General features: G+C 53.8%; 1 protein-coding gene across 3 annotated transcripts in view; it reads right to left on the reverse strand.

Moving 5' to 3' along the window:
* Positions 1-1,269: 1,269 nt before the first annotated feature.
* The window catches only part of SYT2 (synaptotagmin 2), a 103,396-nt gene continuing 92,545 nt past the window's right edge, over positions 1,270-12,120 (reverse strand). For all 3 annotated transcript variants that reach the window (XM_032878284.1, XM_032878285.1, XM_032878287.1), the window contains 8 exons: positions 11,095-11,289; positions 9,901-10,067; positions 8,391-8,510; positions 7,755-7,922; positions 7,218-7,385; positions 5,816-5,933; positions 4,702-4,835; positions 1,270-3,318 (listed from right to left, as the gene is read on the reverse strand). In XM_032878284.1, the coding sequence (XP_032734175.1) occupies positions 3,112-3,318; positions 4,702-4,835; positions 5,816-5,933; positions 7,218-7,385; positions 7,755-7,922; positions 8,391-8,510; positions 9,901-10,067; positions 11,095-11,272 (1,260 nt within the window). In that variant the 5' untranslated portion in view covers positions 11,273-11,289 and the 3' untranslated portion in view covers positions 1,270-3,111. The remainder of the gene's footprint in view (positions 3,319-4,701; positions 4,836-5,815; positions 5,934-7,217; positions 7,386-7,754; positions 7,923-8,390; positions 8,511-9,900; positions 10,068-11,094; positions 11,290-12,120) is intronic.

The raw sequence follows: 12,120 nt of genomic DNA on the forward strand, positions 1-12,120 counted from the left end.
CCCTGCTTCCCCCAGACCTCAGCTTCCACTTTCCAAAGTCCAAAAATGTGCCCACGGCTCTGGCAGAGTTACCTTCCCTTCTGGAATGACTATTCAAGGAGAAAGGAGAGGACCAAGCTTTCTGGCCTCCCCCCAGTTCTGGGTGGGACTGGGTTTGGGTCTTTATGGTCTCAGTCCCTTTGGAAGAAAATCACTCCTATGCTATGTTCCTGTCTGCAATAGAATTTGGGCGTGAAAACGCACAGCCGCAGAGACCTCCAGAACCCCTCACTAGCCAGACCCTAACTCTGTCCTACTTAGGGCTTGCATCCCAGCATCCTAACATCCCCAGAAATAAACCTGCATGGCAGTGAGAGTTCAGAACAATGCTCCGTGCTTCGGGTAACATCATCTCTCAGGTGCGGAAAACTTACAAGCATAAGTATGTTTACCAGCCTAGTTCATAGACCTGGATAGAGGCCTTCGCTAGGATGGCTCATCTTGGCCAAGTGCCCATCCAAGGACCGGCAGGAACCTAGGCGGGTGGGAGGAATTGTTGCCCACACTCAGGTCTCTCCCTGGGTCACACTGGTGCCAACACCCAGTCTCTCGGCAACATGTCCCCACCCCTCAAGGCTGCTCACTAGAGGGGGGCCCAGAGTAACAAAATCCAGCCCCTGTCTTCTTTCTGGAACATTACCCAAACCACCAGAGGTACCCACCATTTCCTCTCCTCCCCATCAGGAGACTGGAAAATCTTGGGCTCTTGAAAGGCTAAATGAGGTTCATGGGCACAGGAGAATCTCAGGTGGTAGAAAGTACATCAGGAGAGGGCAAAAGAATGGAGGTAAGGAAGATGAGATCGACAGGGAGGTCCTATGAACAAGGATTGTGGGATAGAGCGGGGAGAGAGACCTGAGAAAGCACCAAAATCCCACAGCTCTGGGGATGGGTGAAGAGTCCAGTGACTTCGGATGTCCATACCAGGACATCCTACACTGCCGTCAGCCAGATTCTGAAGGCACCCTATTTTCCTACAACTCTCTACTATGACCACAACTCTGGTCCCAAGGTCCAAAGTTCACAGTCCTTGTCGGAGTCCTACCTTCTGATCATTGAGTACGCACCCACACTCACACAGGGTCCAGTAAAATACAATCTCCCATGTACCAAGGGCCACTAGCAAGAAGGAGAAGGGTCTCTGAGAGATGAACAAGGCTGAGCCCTGCTTCCCAGTCCGGAGGTGTTCCCTCGTCCCCAACTCTAAACAAAAAAGTTGGCATAGCAGAAACAAAAAACCCATCTTTCTTTTAACAAAATAAAAAGACACTCTGCATCTTCTTCATGTGGATCCTCAAAGCCTGATTTTCTCTAACACTGTCCATCTGTCTCAAGTACCTAGAGAAAGCTGAGGTGGCCCAGATGGGGCATGACAGGAAGTGCTGCCATTTTTGCCGGGAAAGAGAGAGATCCCCAAGGTTCTGAGGAAGCTGTGAGTATTCTGTGGCGAAGAGATGACAAGGGCCTCAGGGCTTCATGGATGGAAGAGAGAGGCTGAAGGCTGAAGGAAGGGAGGCAAGGATGGGAGGAAGGGGCGGAAGGAAGTGGCGCTGGCCTCAGGCCGTGTGGGGCCTAACTCTCTTACCCAGACTGAATGTTTGGAAGGAGTCTCAGTGCAAACTTGTCTAACATATATATGGCTTTTTATCAGTGTTGGGGACAAAATGTGAAGAAGGAATGGGACACAATGGAGCGTGGGGTAGAAACCCCCACAGCTGTCCTCCACCTCCCATTTGGAATGGATATCCTGCTTCTTGGCTTTCATAGAGAGAATCCTCCCTAAGAAATGGTAGGATGGGGCTCCCCACAGGTCTCCCTGGGCCACGCCAGCTACCCATAAGCTGTCTGGCATGGAAGGCAGAGGAGTGGGAGCTGGGGGGGAACCTCAGCACTCCCACCCATCTCATCCAGGAAATCTCTACCATCTGTCCACCATCCTCCCCCTTCTTACCTGGACCTCAAGGGAACTAAGAATACTTAAACCTTCCTTTTAAGAGTTCTCTGGCTCTGTACAGATAACAGTCTTCAGATAGCATTGCTCCACTTAGATTAAAAGAGAAAACAGAAGCAAAGGCATGATGGGGAATCAATGCAAATCAACCGCAGAGCTTATATTCTGGAAAGGGAGAAAGCATCTGTGTTTCCCACTGGAAGGGACTGAAGAGGATCCAGGAGTTTCATTTGGTCTTTCTAGGTAATGGGTCTTGTTTCTTCATAGTTTGATGTTAACTGTCAACAACAGTGAGATCCCAGGAGTGATGGTCCCTTGTTAGAGCCTGACCGATCTAGTAATAGTTCATGTCCATGAATGTCCCAGAAACCACACTTGTGGGGAAAACATGCCTGACAGGAGGAAGTCTATGATTGCATCAGGGGTTTGGTCCTAGTTCTGGACAAATCCAGTCTCCACATCTTGCCTCCCACACCCACCCACAAGGAGTATGGGAGTTTCTGGCATCTGGCCAGGATTCTGAGCCCTCTCCACGAGCTGACAGATCTCCCACTTAGACAGTGGACGTCTCTTCATTTCAGAGTCCTTGAAGAGCCTTCTCTTCCCACACAACTTGACTGTCCATGGCTCATTCCAGGAATGCAGAGAGATACTCAAACACATACACACACACGTACACACACACATGCACACAAACACACATACACATCGTAGGCCACTGTGTTGCCTTTCCTGTCAGGAAACAGGATGTGCTGCCATTTTGTTGGTCCAGAACGCTCAAAAAACAGGAAGTGCTGAGACTTTCTGCCAGAAGATGGCCTCACTCAGGTTGAGGCTTCAGAGAAGCTTTGAAGGAGTGAGAGGGAAACGTGACAGGGCATGCAGCAAGGACAGCTCCTGGGACGATGAAAAGAGCCAGGCTTCTCTTTCACCTGTTAGGGGACTCTCCTCACACAGCCTTCAGAGGGAAGTTGGTCTTTAAAAAGAGATGAAGGAAGGAAAAACAAGGACACAACCACAAACAAATGAGAAAGAAAACCTCTAAGGTCGCATAACTGAGGTATTGATAGCTCTGGATCTTGTCAGTGTCTGTCACGGCGCGGGCTCCCGGCCACTGCTGCCTACTTGTTCTTCCCCAGAAGCGCGTCCACCTCCTCCTCAGGCTTGAGTGAGTGCCACTGGGCGATGGGCCTCCGGGGGTTGGCCAGCATGTCGGACCAGTGCCGCAGCTCCGTGCCTGTGGCGTTGCTGCCCACGAAGATCTTGCCGATGGCTTCGTTCTTGCCCAGCTTGTCATAGTCCAGCACAGTGACCACCACCTGGACTTTCTGTGAGGAAACAAAGGAGGGAAGGAGTTGGCAGGTGAAAACGAGTGATCGTGTGACCGAACTTCTCCTCTTCCCTCCTCTACTCCAAATGCTTGGCAAGGAGAGCACCTTGCTTCCCTTTCTGGCTCCAAGAAGGCTGGACTTACACACAGGCAGGGGCTTCACCTTCTGGAAACAGCCTTTGTTTCTACCAATAGCTACTTACTGAGCACGTGCCATGCTCCGGCCACTGCTGAGGGCCAGGGGGTGGAGGGGGGTGAGGAAAAGGGAAAAGGCAACATCACCTCTAACGAAATCAGCAGACACGTACTCAGAAACATACAACTCAAAGTGATAAAGTTTAAGCTAGAGAGGTAAGTAGAAGGTACTATGGGAACACGGACAAGGTGACCGTCCTCCTCGGGTCAGTCAGGAAAGGCTTCACAGAGGTGACACAGATTCACTGGAGGGAGACTGGGCCTGGCTGGGGGGCTGCAGCAGGGTTGGGGGGGTGGGGCAGTGTGAATGGAAGCAGAGGCCAGACTGGAGAGGTGTTGAGTGGAGAGAATCAAGAGGACTTTGTGGGTCAGTTGGACTGACCGAGGGGACAATCAGTACCTTCCTCTGGCCTGGCCACCCCCCCCCCAGCTTCTCCACCCCTCCCCCATCTCAGGCTCATCCTTTAGGATCAAACTTGCTCCGGGGAGCCTCAGCTGAGTTGTTCACCGTGCTCTGCAGTCACACACACTGAAGCCCCATCTCCCTGTGTTTCGGTGGCCTGTTCCTGCGGTCCCTCCCGACTGTGAGGTCCTCGACAGTGAGGACTGTGTCTTCTACACCTGTGTTTCTCCAGCGCCTCACGAGTTCCTGGCACTTAGGGAATGCTCAGCGAAGTATGTTGGATAAATGAGGAAGGAAAGAAAAAGGGCAGATGATCTGAAATGATGCCCAGATCTCTCACTTACCAAGCTTGCTGGTAGGAGGAAGGAAGGAGAGAGCAGAGAAGGGAAGGATGGAGGGAAAGAGGGGAGAGGAAGGGGGCGGTAGGGGGAGCTGGGAGCAGACCTAGGGAGCAGCAGAAGTGGGGAAAGGACGACCAAGGCGGGAAGTGGCCGGGCCAGGAGGAGGCTGCCGCCCACCTCCTCGGCAGCTCAACCTCACCGGCCCATCGCACAGTCGGGTGCCCCCCACCCCGGGTAGAATCGTTTTGAGTAGTTCGTGTTCATCTCAGAAAAACTCTAGAAGGGGGCCTGGGAAGGAGATCCCAGGACGGCACCGTGAGAGCCAGAGCCCTCCCCGCCGATCGAGGCGGCTCCAGGTCTGCGGGTGAGCTCCCTCACGCCCCTCGAGGACACACCTGCCGCCCCCACCCGCCTGGGCCCCCGCGCCTGGAAACGCGAGCACCTGAATCTGCTCGAAGGGGATCTCAAAGCTGAAGGACTCGTTGAAGTAGGGGTTCAGCGTCTTCTTCTTCACCGTCGTCTTCTTCTTCTTGAGCCTCTTGCCGTTCTGCATCAGGTGGATCTTCACGTAGGGATCTGCGCAGGGAGAACCGCGGCCCCGGAGAGGCCCCCCTCAGCCCCCCACCCTCCCACCAAATGCCCTCGCCCCCCAGAGCGTCCCCGGGCCAGGGCCAGGCGTCCAGCAAGCCCGGAGGCACAGGTGGCTGAGTCCCAAGGAAGCAGAGTGAGTGTCTAGTTCAGGGACAGCAAGAAGGCTGCCCTGGGAGGACCAGCGCGGGCTGACTGGTTGTGGCCGCCTGGAGCATTGGATGTGGGCCATTCCTGAGACTAAGTAAGGCTTCATCCGGAAGGAGTGAAGCGGTCATGTGCTGCTCTCTGTCCTGGGCAGGGGACAGAAGCATGCCACAGGCACCACACACATCTGCCATCCCCGATTCAATCTAACCCTCCAGACCTTGCAGATGAGAAACTGAGCCCCACAGAAGGGAAATGACGTGCCCTCGGTCTCATGGCCGGTCTGTGACAGAGTGGGGGACTAGCTGCCAGGCCTGATTCCTGGCAAGGCGCCACAGAGACAGCATGCTCCCCTGTCCCAGCAGACCCCCTGCCACGGGCCAGTCCCACTCCAAGTGCTCCCCACCCCGCAGTCCCCTTCCAAGGTAGAGCCAGCAGGGCCACCCGTAGAGAAGTGTGCCAGGTGGTTGGTGACACGACAGAGAAACAAGCGCTGGCCTGCAACCTGTCCGCTTCCTACACCTCCCGGGGAGAAGTCATTAACTCATCTGGGAGATAAGACTCCAATCATTTCCTCCACAGCCCATACTGCCTGGCAGCTCAGAGTGGGGGCAGGGCACCCTTGGAGAAAGGAGGCGTCTCCTGTTGGAGAAACAGGCGTCTCCTGTTCCATGGTCCAGCCCCAGGACCCACTGCTGCTCAGACAGCCTCTGGTTCCAGGGACAGGAAAGAGTTCCTGAAACCAGTGCAGGAACGGAGGGCTCTGGGCTGTGACCGGCTCGCTGCTGCCACCCAATGGCAGCCAGAAGCCCTGCAAGTACCTGAAAGGCCACCCACGTCCATCTTCTTCAGGTTCTTGGCCTCCAAGATGCAGACAGTGAGTTTCCCGGCTGTGGGCACATAGCGCAGGGAGGTGCAGATGTCGCCCAGCTTCTCTGGCTGTCCAGGGGGAACAGCGGGACTCAGGGTCATCTCAGCCATCCTGCCACTTCTAGCATGGTTCACCCTCCTTTTGCCGAGACTGGCGAGACAGTGGTCCTCCCCAGCTCTCTCGGTCCCCAGTCCCCATCCCCATATCTGTGATCTTTGAGGTCTCCCAGCCTCCTGCTGCAGTTCAACGAAGCCCCTGAGAGTGGCGCTGCAGGAGCCATGGCCTCCAGAGTGAGAGGAGCAGAGCACAGGCTGTGGGTGATCATAGACTCGGGGTGCGGGGTGTGGCCCGGCTCCTACCCCAGGCCTAGGGGAGGTGGGAAGGAGTGGGTGTGGTAGACTGGAAAGGGTTCATTTCCAAGGACACTGGGAAACTGTCTCAGAAGTCTTCCTCCCTGATTCCTCCCGCCCTTGAGGCCGCTCTGGGTCAACCATTCCGCCTGAAGAGAGATCTGTGGTCTTCCAAGCACTTTGCATCCCCTTTCTTGGGTGACTGTCCCCAGAATGCTTTCACATAGATAAGTGGGGGTTCCTTGTGACCAGTGAGAGTTCCACAAAGTCCACAACAATTTAGCACTGGGGGCAGGGGGAGAGCCCAGTGCTGGTGGGTCCTAAGAGCTCTACCAACACCAGGCCAGAGTCGAGCTGCTCAGAGACGAGGTGCTCAGAGGGGCCCCAAGGGAAGGAAGGGTGTTGTAAGTGTCTCTTCTCACCTCCCCCCCATTACCACCCAGTACTGCACTGGGCACACAGCAAGGGCTTGGCTGAGACAAAGGACGGATGCTTGGAAGGAGCGGTGGCTAAAATGGAATGTTCGGCACAGGATATGGCACGCAGGTGCTTAATAAATGTTGGGTAAGTGACCAAGTGCCGTAGCAGTTGCTGGGAGGGCAAGCCCCCATGCTGAGAAGCTTTTATAATAAATGTGGGCTTTCCCTGGGGGTAAACTGAGGCACAAAGTCAGGAACACCCTGACCCTAATGACAGCAGAACCTCAGGAGTAAATTAACAATGGTGTTCTCCTTTACTTGAGCACCTACTAGATGCCAGATGTCTACTGGGTGCCAGGGGCATTACAGAAATAGGTAATTCTCACCTGCAAAAACACATTACAGGAGAGAAACCAGGTCTAAAGAGATTAAGTGATGTACCCAGGGTCACACAGCTCGGGCTGCAGAGCTGGGATCCTAACCCAGCCCACCCACTCTAAAGGCCTCCCTCTCCCTGTCGTGCCAGTAGGTGGCAACCCAGGTGGGCAGCCACATTCATCTTCCATCCGGTCTCTCCTCTCACCTCCTCCTTCTCCCCACCCTGCAGGTCTCTCCACTCCTCGATGGGCTGGCCAAGGTCCACGGTGTTCATAGGCACCTTTACCTCTCCGATAATGTCATGTTTGGAGAATCGGTCAAAGTCGTAGATGGCCATCACCAGGGTTTTGCCTCCTAGCTCCTGGTATGGCACCTGGAGGGCACAAGCAGGATCAGAGAGGGGTCAAAGCAACTCACACACCTCCAGGGGCGGCTGTGGGCGGGACCCTGGGTCTGAGCTCTACTCCCCCTAACCCAGGGGACTCCCGGCAAGTTTGTAGAGACAGAGAGACAACTTCGGGGTCTAGGGGAGAAGAGTGTGTGTGGGAAGGTGGGATGTCACCGTCCTACAGGAGCCTGAGTAGTGACCTCACCCATAAGCCCACAGTCCAACCTGCCATTGTTCCAGCCTGAGCTCATTCCAGGGCCTTAGGCACGGCCAAGGACCAAGGAAAGGTCTGAAGAACTGAAATGGAATTGGGATCAGGGAGGGAACTGGCATTATCCTTTCCGGCCGCATCACCTTGAAGGTGAAAGTTTCATTGAAGGCAGGGTTCAGGGTCTTCCGATGGACTTTGGTCTCGTATTTCTTCTTCTTGTCTGGAAGAAGGAAGACTTTGACATAAGGGTCTGAGGTGCCTCCCATGTCCAGGGCGGGCAATTCAGCAGCCTGCAGAACGCCGACGGTGAGCTGTGGAGAGAACGAGAGGGGCCCTGAGTCTCGGGACTGCTCCAACACCAGACGTGGCCCCGGACCCAGCACGCACCGACCCTTCTCCAGTGCTGGGCAGCTGGAGAGGCGGGAGCAGGCTGGTGCTAGAGAGGAAGACCGGTCTCCATCTCCACCCCAAGAACTTGGCATGACATCGGTGGAAGCCGGAGCTGAGAGGTTAACTGATTTGCCCAAGGTTGGTAGGCAAGTTCACGGCAGAGCCCATCCGAGCCAGGGAACCTTCTCTAGAGCACAGTGGTGGCCAAGGCAGTCTTGGGGTACATGCCTGTGGTTTCCAGCCCACCCCACTCCATGAAAAGGAGCAATGCCTATGGGCCGAGGAGGGAGTGAGGTGTGTGGGAGTGTGGAGCTGTTGCTATCCCCTTCCCACCCACATCGCAGCCCTCTGCCCCAGCCCCCACTTTACCCTCCAGCCAGGTCCTATACCTGGTTGGCCTGGAAATCATAATCCAGGGAAAACTGCAGTTTGCCCAGATTCTCTGGCTCTTTCTCTTCTTCTCCTTCACCTTCTCCCTCAGTCAGGCCGGTCTCTGCGTCGTCATCATCCTGTGGGGGCTGGGCAAGAGGATGGGCGAGTTAAGAGGAGAGAGAACAGAGCCTGGCCAGTGCGGGGCCAGCGGGAAGCCAGCCCCTCTGTGCAGACCCTGACTCGGAGCTGGGTGTGGGGCGAGGAGTGGGAATGCGGCACTGCCCGGGGGGACTTGTTTCTGCACAACCCCTCAAAGCCCCCAGGCAGCCCGTCAGGACCCCAGCCTATGTCTGGAAGACGCGGCTCTGGTTTGGGTGTGCCCCTCTCCCTGCAAGACACAGTCCTGTGAGCCCAGGCACCATGCCAATGCTCTCGGACTTCTTGAGGCGGGGGAGACGTGCTTCCCTTGTTAGCCTCTCCTCGGTGCTTCCCCAGCTCAGGCCCCACCCCCCCCGAGGGCAAGACCTACCAGGAGCACAGTCCGGGCATTCAGGAGTATGGAGAGTCCACAGAGGTGAGAAGGGAAGGAAAAAAGGATGTAAGAGAAAATCCTACAGCTCAGACCAGCCCCTGAAGTCACAAGCACCTGGTGAGAGCAGGCTGGGCTACATCCAGATCATTCTTGGAGTCTTGCCTCCCCCGCCCTCGACTGTATACTGCAGGCTTCCTTTGGGCACGCGCATGCGCGCGCGCGCGCACACACACACACACACACACACACACACACACTCATACAGGCAGGAATATACGAGCACGCACAAGCCCTCAAAGGCTTAAATCTCTGGCTGACTTCTTGAAATCAAGCCCTTCCTTTCACCCTCCATATTGATTCCTTGAGCAAGAGATTTCCCCTCATCCCTCCCACAACAAATGAGGGCAAAAGTGAAGCACACAGGGGCCTTTGCAAACTCAAAAGGAGAAACAAGAGTTTATCAAAGGACCTTTCCGGGCCAATCAACGTCAAAAAACAGGGGTAAATAAGCCCATTTATTATGTGAGAGATGGATTCCACTTGGCCCTGTCTTGGTGCCTCGTGACCATTCTTTTACCTCATTCGGTCCCCCACCCATCCCTAGCAGAGGCCTCCAGCAAGACTTTGTCCTCTAGTTTCTTCCGGCAGGAAAACACAGGGTCTCTCCAATGGTGGTTTCTTGGCAGGCTGGGGTTTCTCTTTCCAACATTTTGTCCCATAGCCTCGTTGGGCATCAATATATTGTTCTCGTCCTCTGTGTTTTCAAGGAGGAGTCCGTGCTAACATGTGACTAAGCTCCCCCTTCCCACCAGCTGATGGGTAGACAATAGTTCACTCGAGATGTAGCCAATAGGCACGAAGGTGGGGGGCATGTGGAGTTCTAAGAAGGGGAGCTGTTTTGGCTGTAGAGCCCAGAAGTCTTTGCTTCACCTTCTAGAATCTGGAATGGCTGGCCTGGGCCCCTTTCCGTTCCTCCCACCCCTGCCTTGTCCTACCTGACCCCCTTTCATGTCCTTCATGTTCATGGCGTTCTTCATGCCTTTGCCTTTCTCCTTCTTGTTCTTCTTCTTCTTACAGCAGCACTTCTTGCAGATACAGAAGCAGCAGGTGAGAAGCAGGAGGCCCGCGACCACAGCAATGGCGATCAGTGCCCAGGGTGGTACTGCCCGCACAGAGAAGACCCCGAAGTCAGCCCCTGATCCCAGAGAAGACCCTGAAGTCACCCCCTGATCCCCGCACAGAGAAGACTGCCTTACAGCCCCTGATCCCAGAGCACTGGCTAGAAGGGGTGGAGACTATGAACTCCAATGCCCACACTCCACCTTTGTGAACCACACACTCACAAGTGATTGACATAGAAGTTGCTTATCCTTTTTGCGTGTCTTTTCATTAATACCCTCCTCTCTCCTTAGCCTACTACCCTTGTGGTATAGGTCCCTGAGAGACAGCAGCCAGGTGTATAGGAGGAAGAACATCAACTCTGGTTGTGGAGCTGTCTTCCCACTGGCTCTGTTGAGTTTTGACTCCTTTGATCTATGGAAAACTGGCTTATAGTGGAGAGAATGGGATGGTCCTTATTGGACCAAGTATAGGAAGAGCCCCTCCAACCCACTGCCTATGCCCAGTCTTGAGACGGCTGACCCAGAGCCATCAGGCCAAGCTCCTTTAGGACCTAGAAGGCTCAACTTGGCAGAACTTGCAGGCCCTGCGCTGCTCTCCGTGGTTCTGAAGCGCCATCTCCCACGGGTGGGGGCTGCTCCCCTTCATCTCTGGTGATCCTATATAGCCTTTGCCAAGAATTCAGAAAGCAATGGGAGATGAGGGGAGGTATTTTCTGTCTTCCACACTAACGTAGTTTCAGAATGTGACTGGAAAACCTCAATAATAACTTCCGTTTTGTGATTTTTCATCTTCCTTTGGTTTCAAATTTTGATAATTTTCTAAACTTTAAGAGTCTTTTTTTCCCCCCGGAAGACTGGGGCATATAAAACCCTTTTTCCCTTTATTAGTGCCAGACCACACTCTCCCCCATTCCTGAAGGGACTCCCCAAATAACCCATCCTGAAATCCAAACATGCAGCCAATCTTATCCCACTGGCATTCCCCACTCTTCCCCACCCTGCCCTGCCCACAAGGCCTTTCACTAACCCTAGCCTCACCCCGCCCTCTCAGCCCCCTGGGACACTCACAGGGGATCTTCTGGATCTCATTGAAGAATTTGTCCTTTATCGTGGCAAACATGTCCTCCTTACTCTCCCCAGCGCCCCCGCTCTCGGTAGAGTTGTCTAAGAGCCCAGTTGATATTGTAGCGGTGGTAGTGGCAGGAGCCACAATGGGTTCCTGGTTCCTCTTGAAGATGTTCCTCATGGTGGCAGAGGAGGTCACTGCAGATGAGAGGGGAACAGGAGCAGATGAATGTTCCAGGGGTCTGATTACAGAAAGCTCTACCCAAAGGACTGGAAAAATTCTTTCAAAAGTGAGACTAGGGATGCCTGGGTGGCTCAGTTGGTTAAGCAGCTGCCTTCGGCTCAGGTCATGATCCCAGCGTCCTGGGATCGAGTCCTACATCAGGCTCCTTGCTCATCAGGGAAACCGCTTCTCCCTCTGCCTCTGCCTGCCACTCTGTCTGCCTGTGCTCGCTCTCTCTCCCTCTCTCTCTCTGACAAATAAATAAATAAAATCTTAAAAAAAAAAAAGTGAGACTATTCAAATAATCCCTTTATAATTCAAAGATATTTCCTGTAATATTAACAACTATGGTAAAACAACAACAATAATAGTCATCATCAAGTTACGATGTCTGAGTCAGGCATGGTGCAAAGTATTTCCATGCATGACCTCGACTAATCCAAACAATTACCTAATTTTTTTTTAATAATTTTTGCTCTATTTATTTATTTGAGAGACAGAGAGTGAGAGAGAACACAAGCTGGGGGGAGGAGCAGAGGGAGAAGCAGTCTCTCTGCTGAGCAGGGAGCCCTATGTGGGACTCAATCCTGGGACTCCAGGATCATGACCCAATAGCCTAATGTTTGATTATTATTCCCTTTTAACAGATGTGGAAATGGAGGTCCGGAGAGGTCAGCCAGTTTTCCCAAGGTCACTTAGCTGGTAAGTTCTGAGACTGATGTATGAACCAGTTGGCCTGACTCCAAAGCCTGTAAACCTTATGGCTTTCGTATATCTCATTTAAATCTAAACATACAACTCTAGGA

This window comes from Lontra canadensis, unplaced genomic scaffold (assembly GCF_010015895.1).
Source record: "Lontra canadensis isolate GAN:19392208 unplaced genomic scaffold, GSC_riverotter_1.0 scaffold63, whole genome shotgun sequence".
NCBI lineage: Eukaryota > Metazoa > Chordata > Mammalia > Carnivora > Mustelidae > Lontra > Lontra canadensis.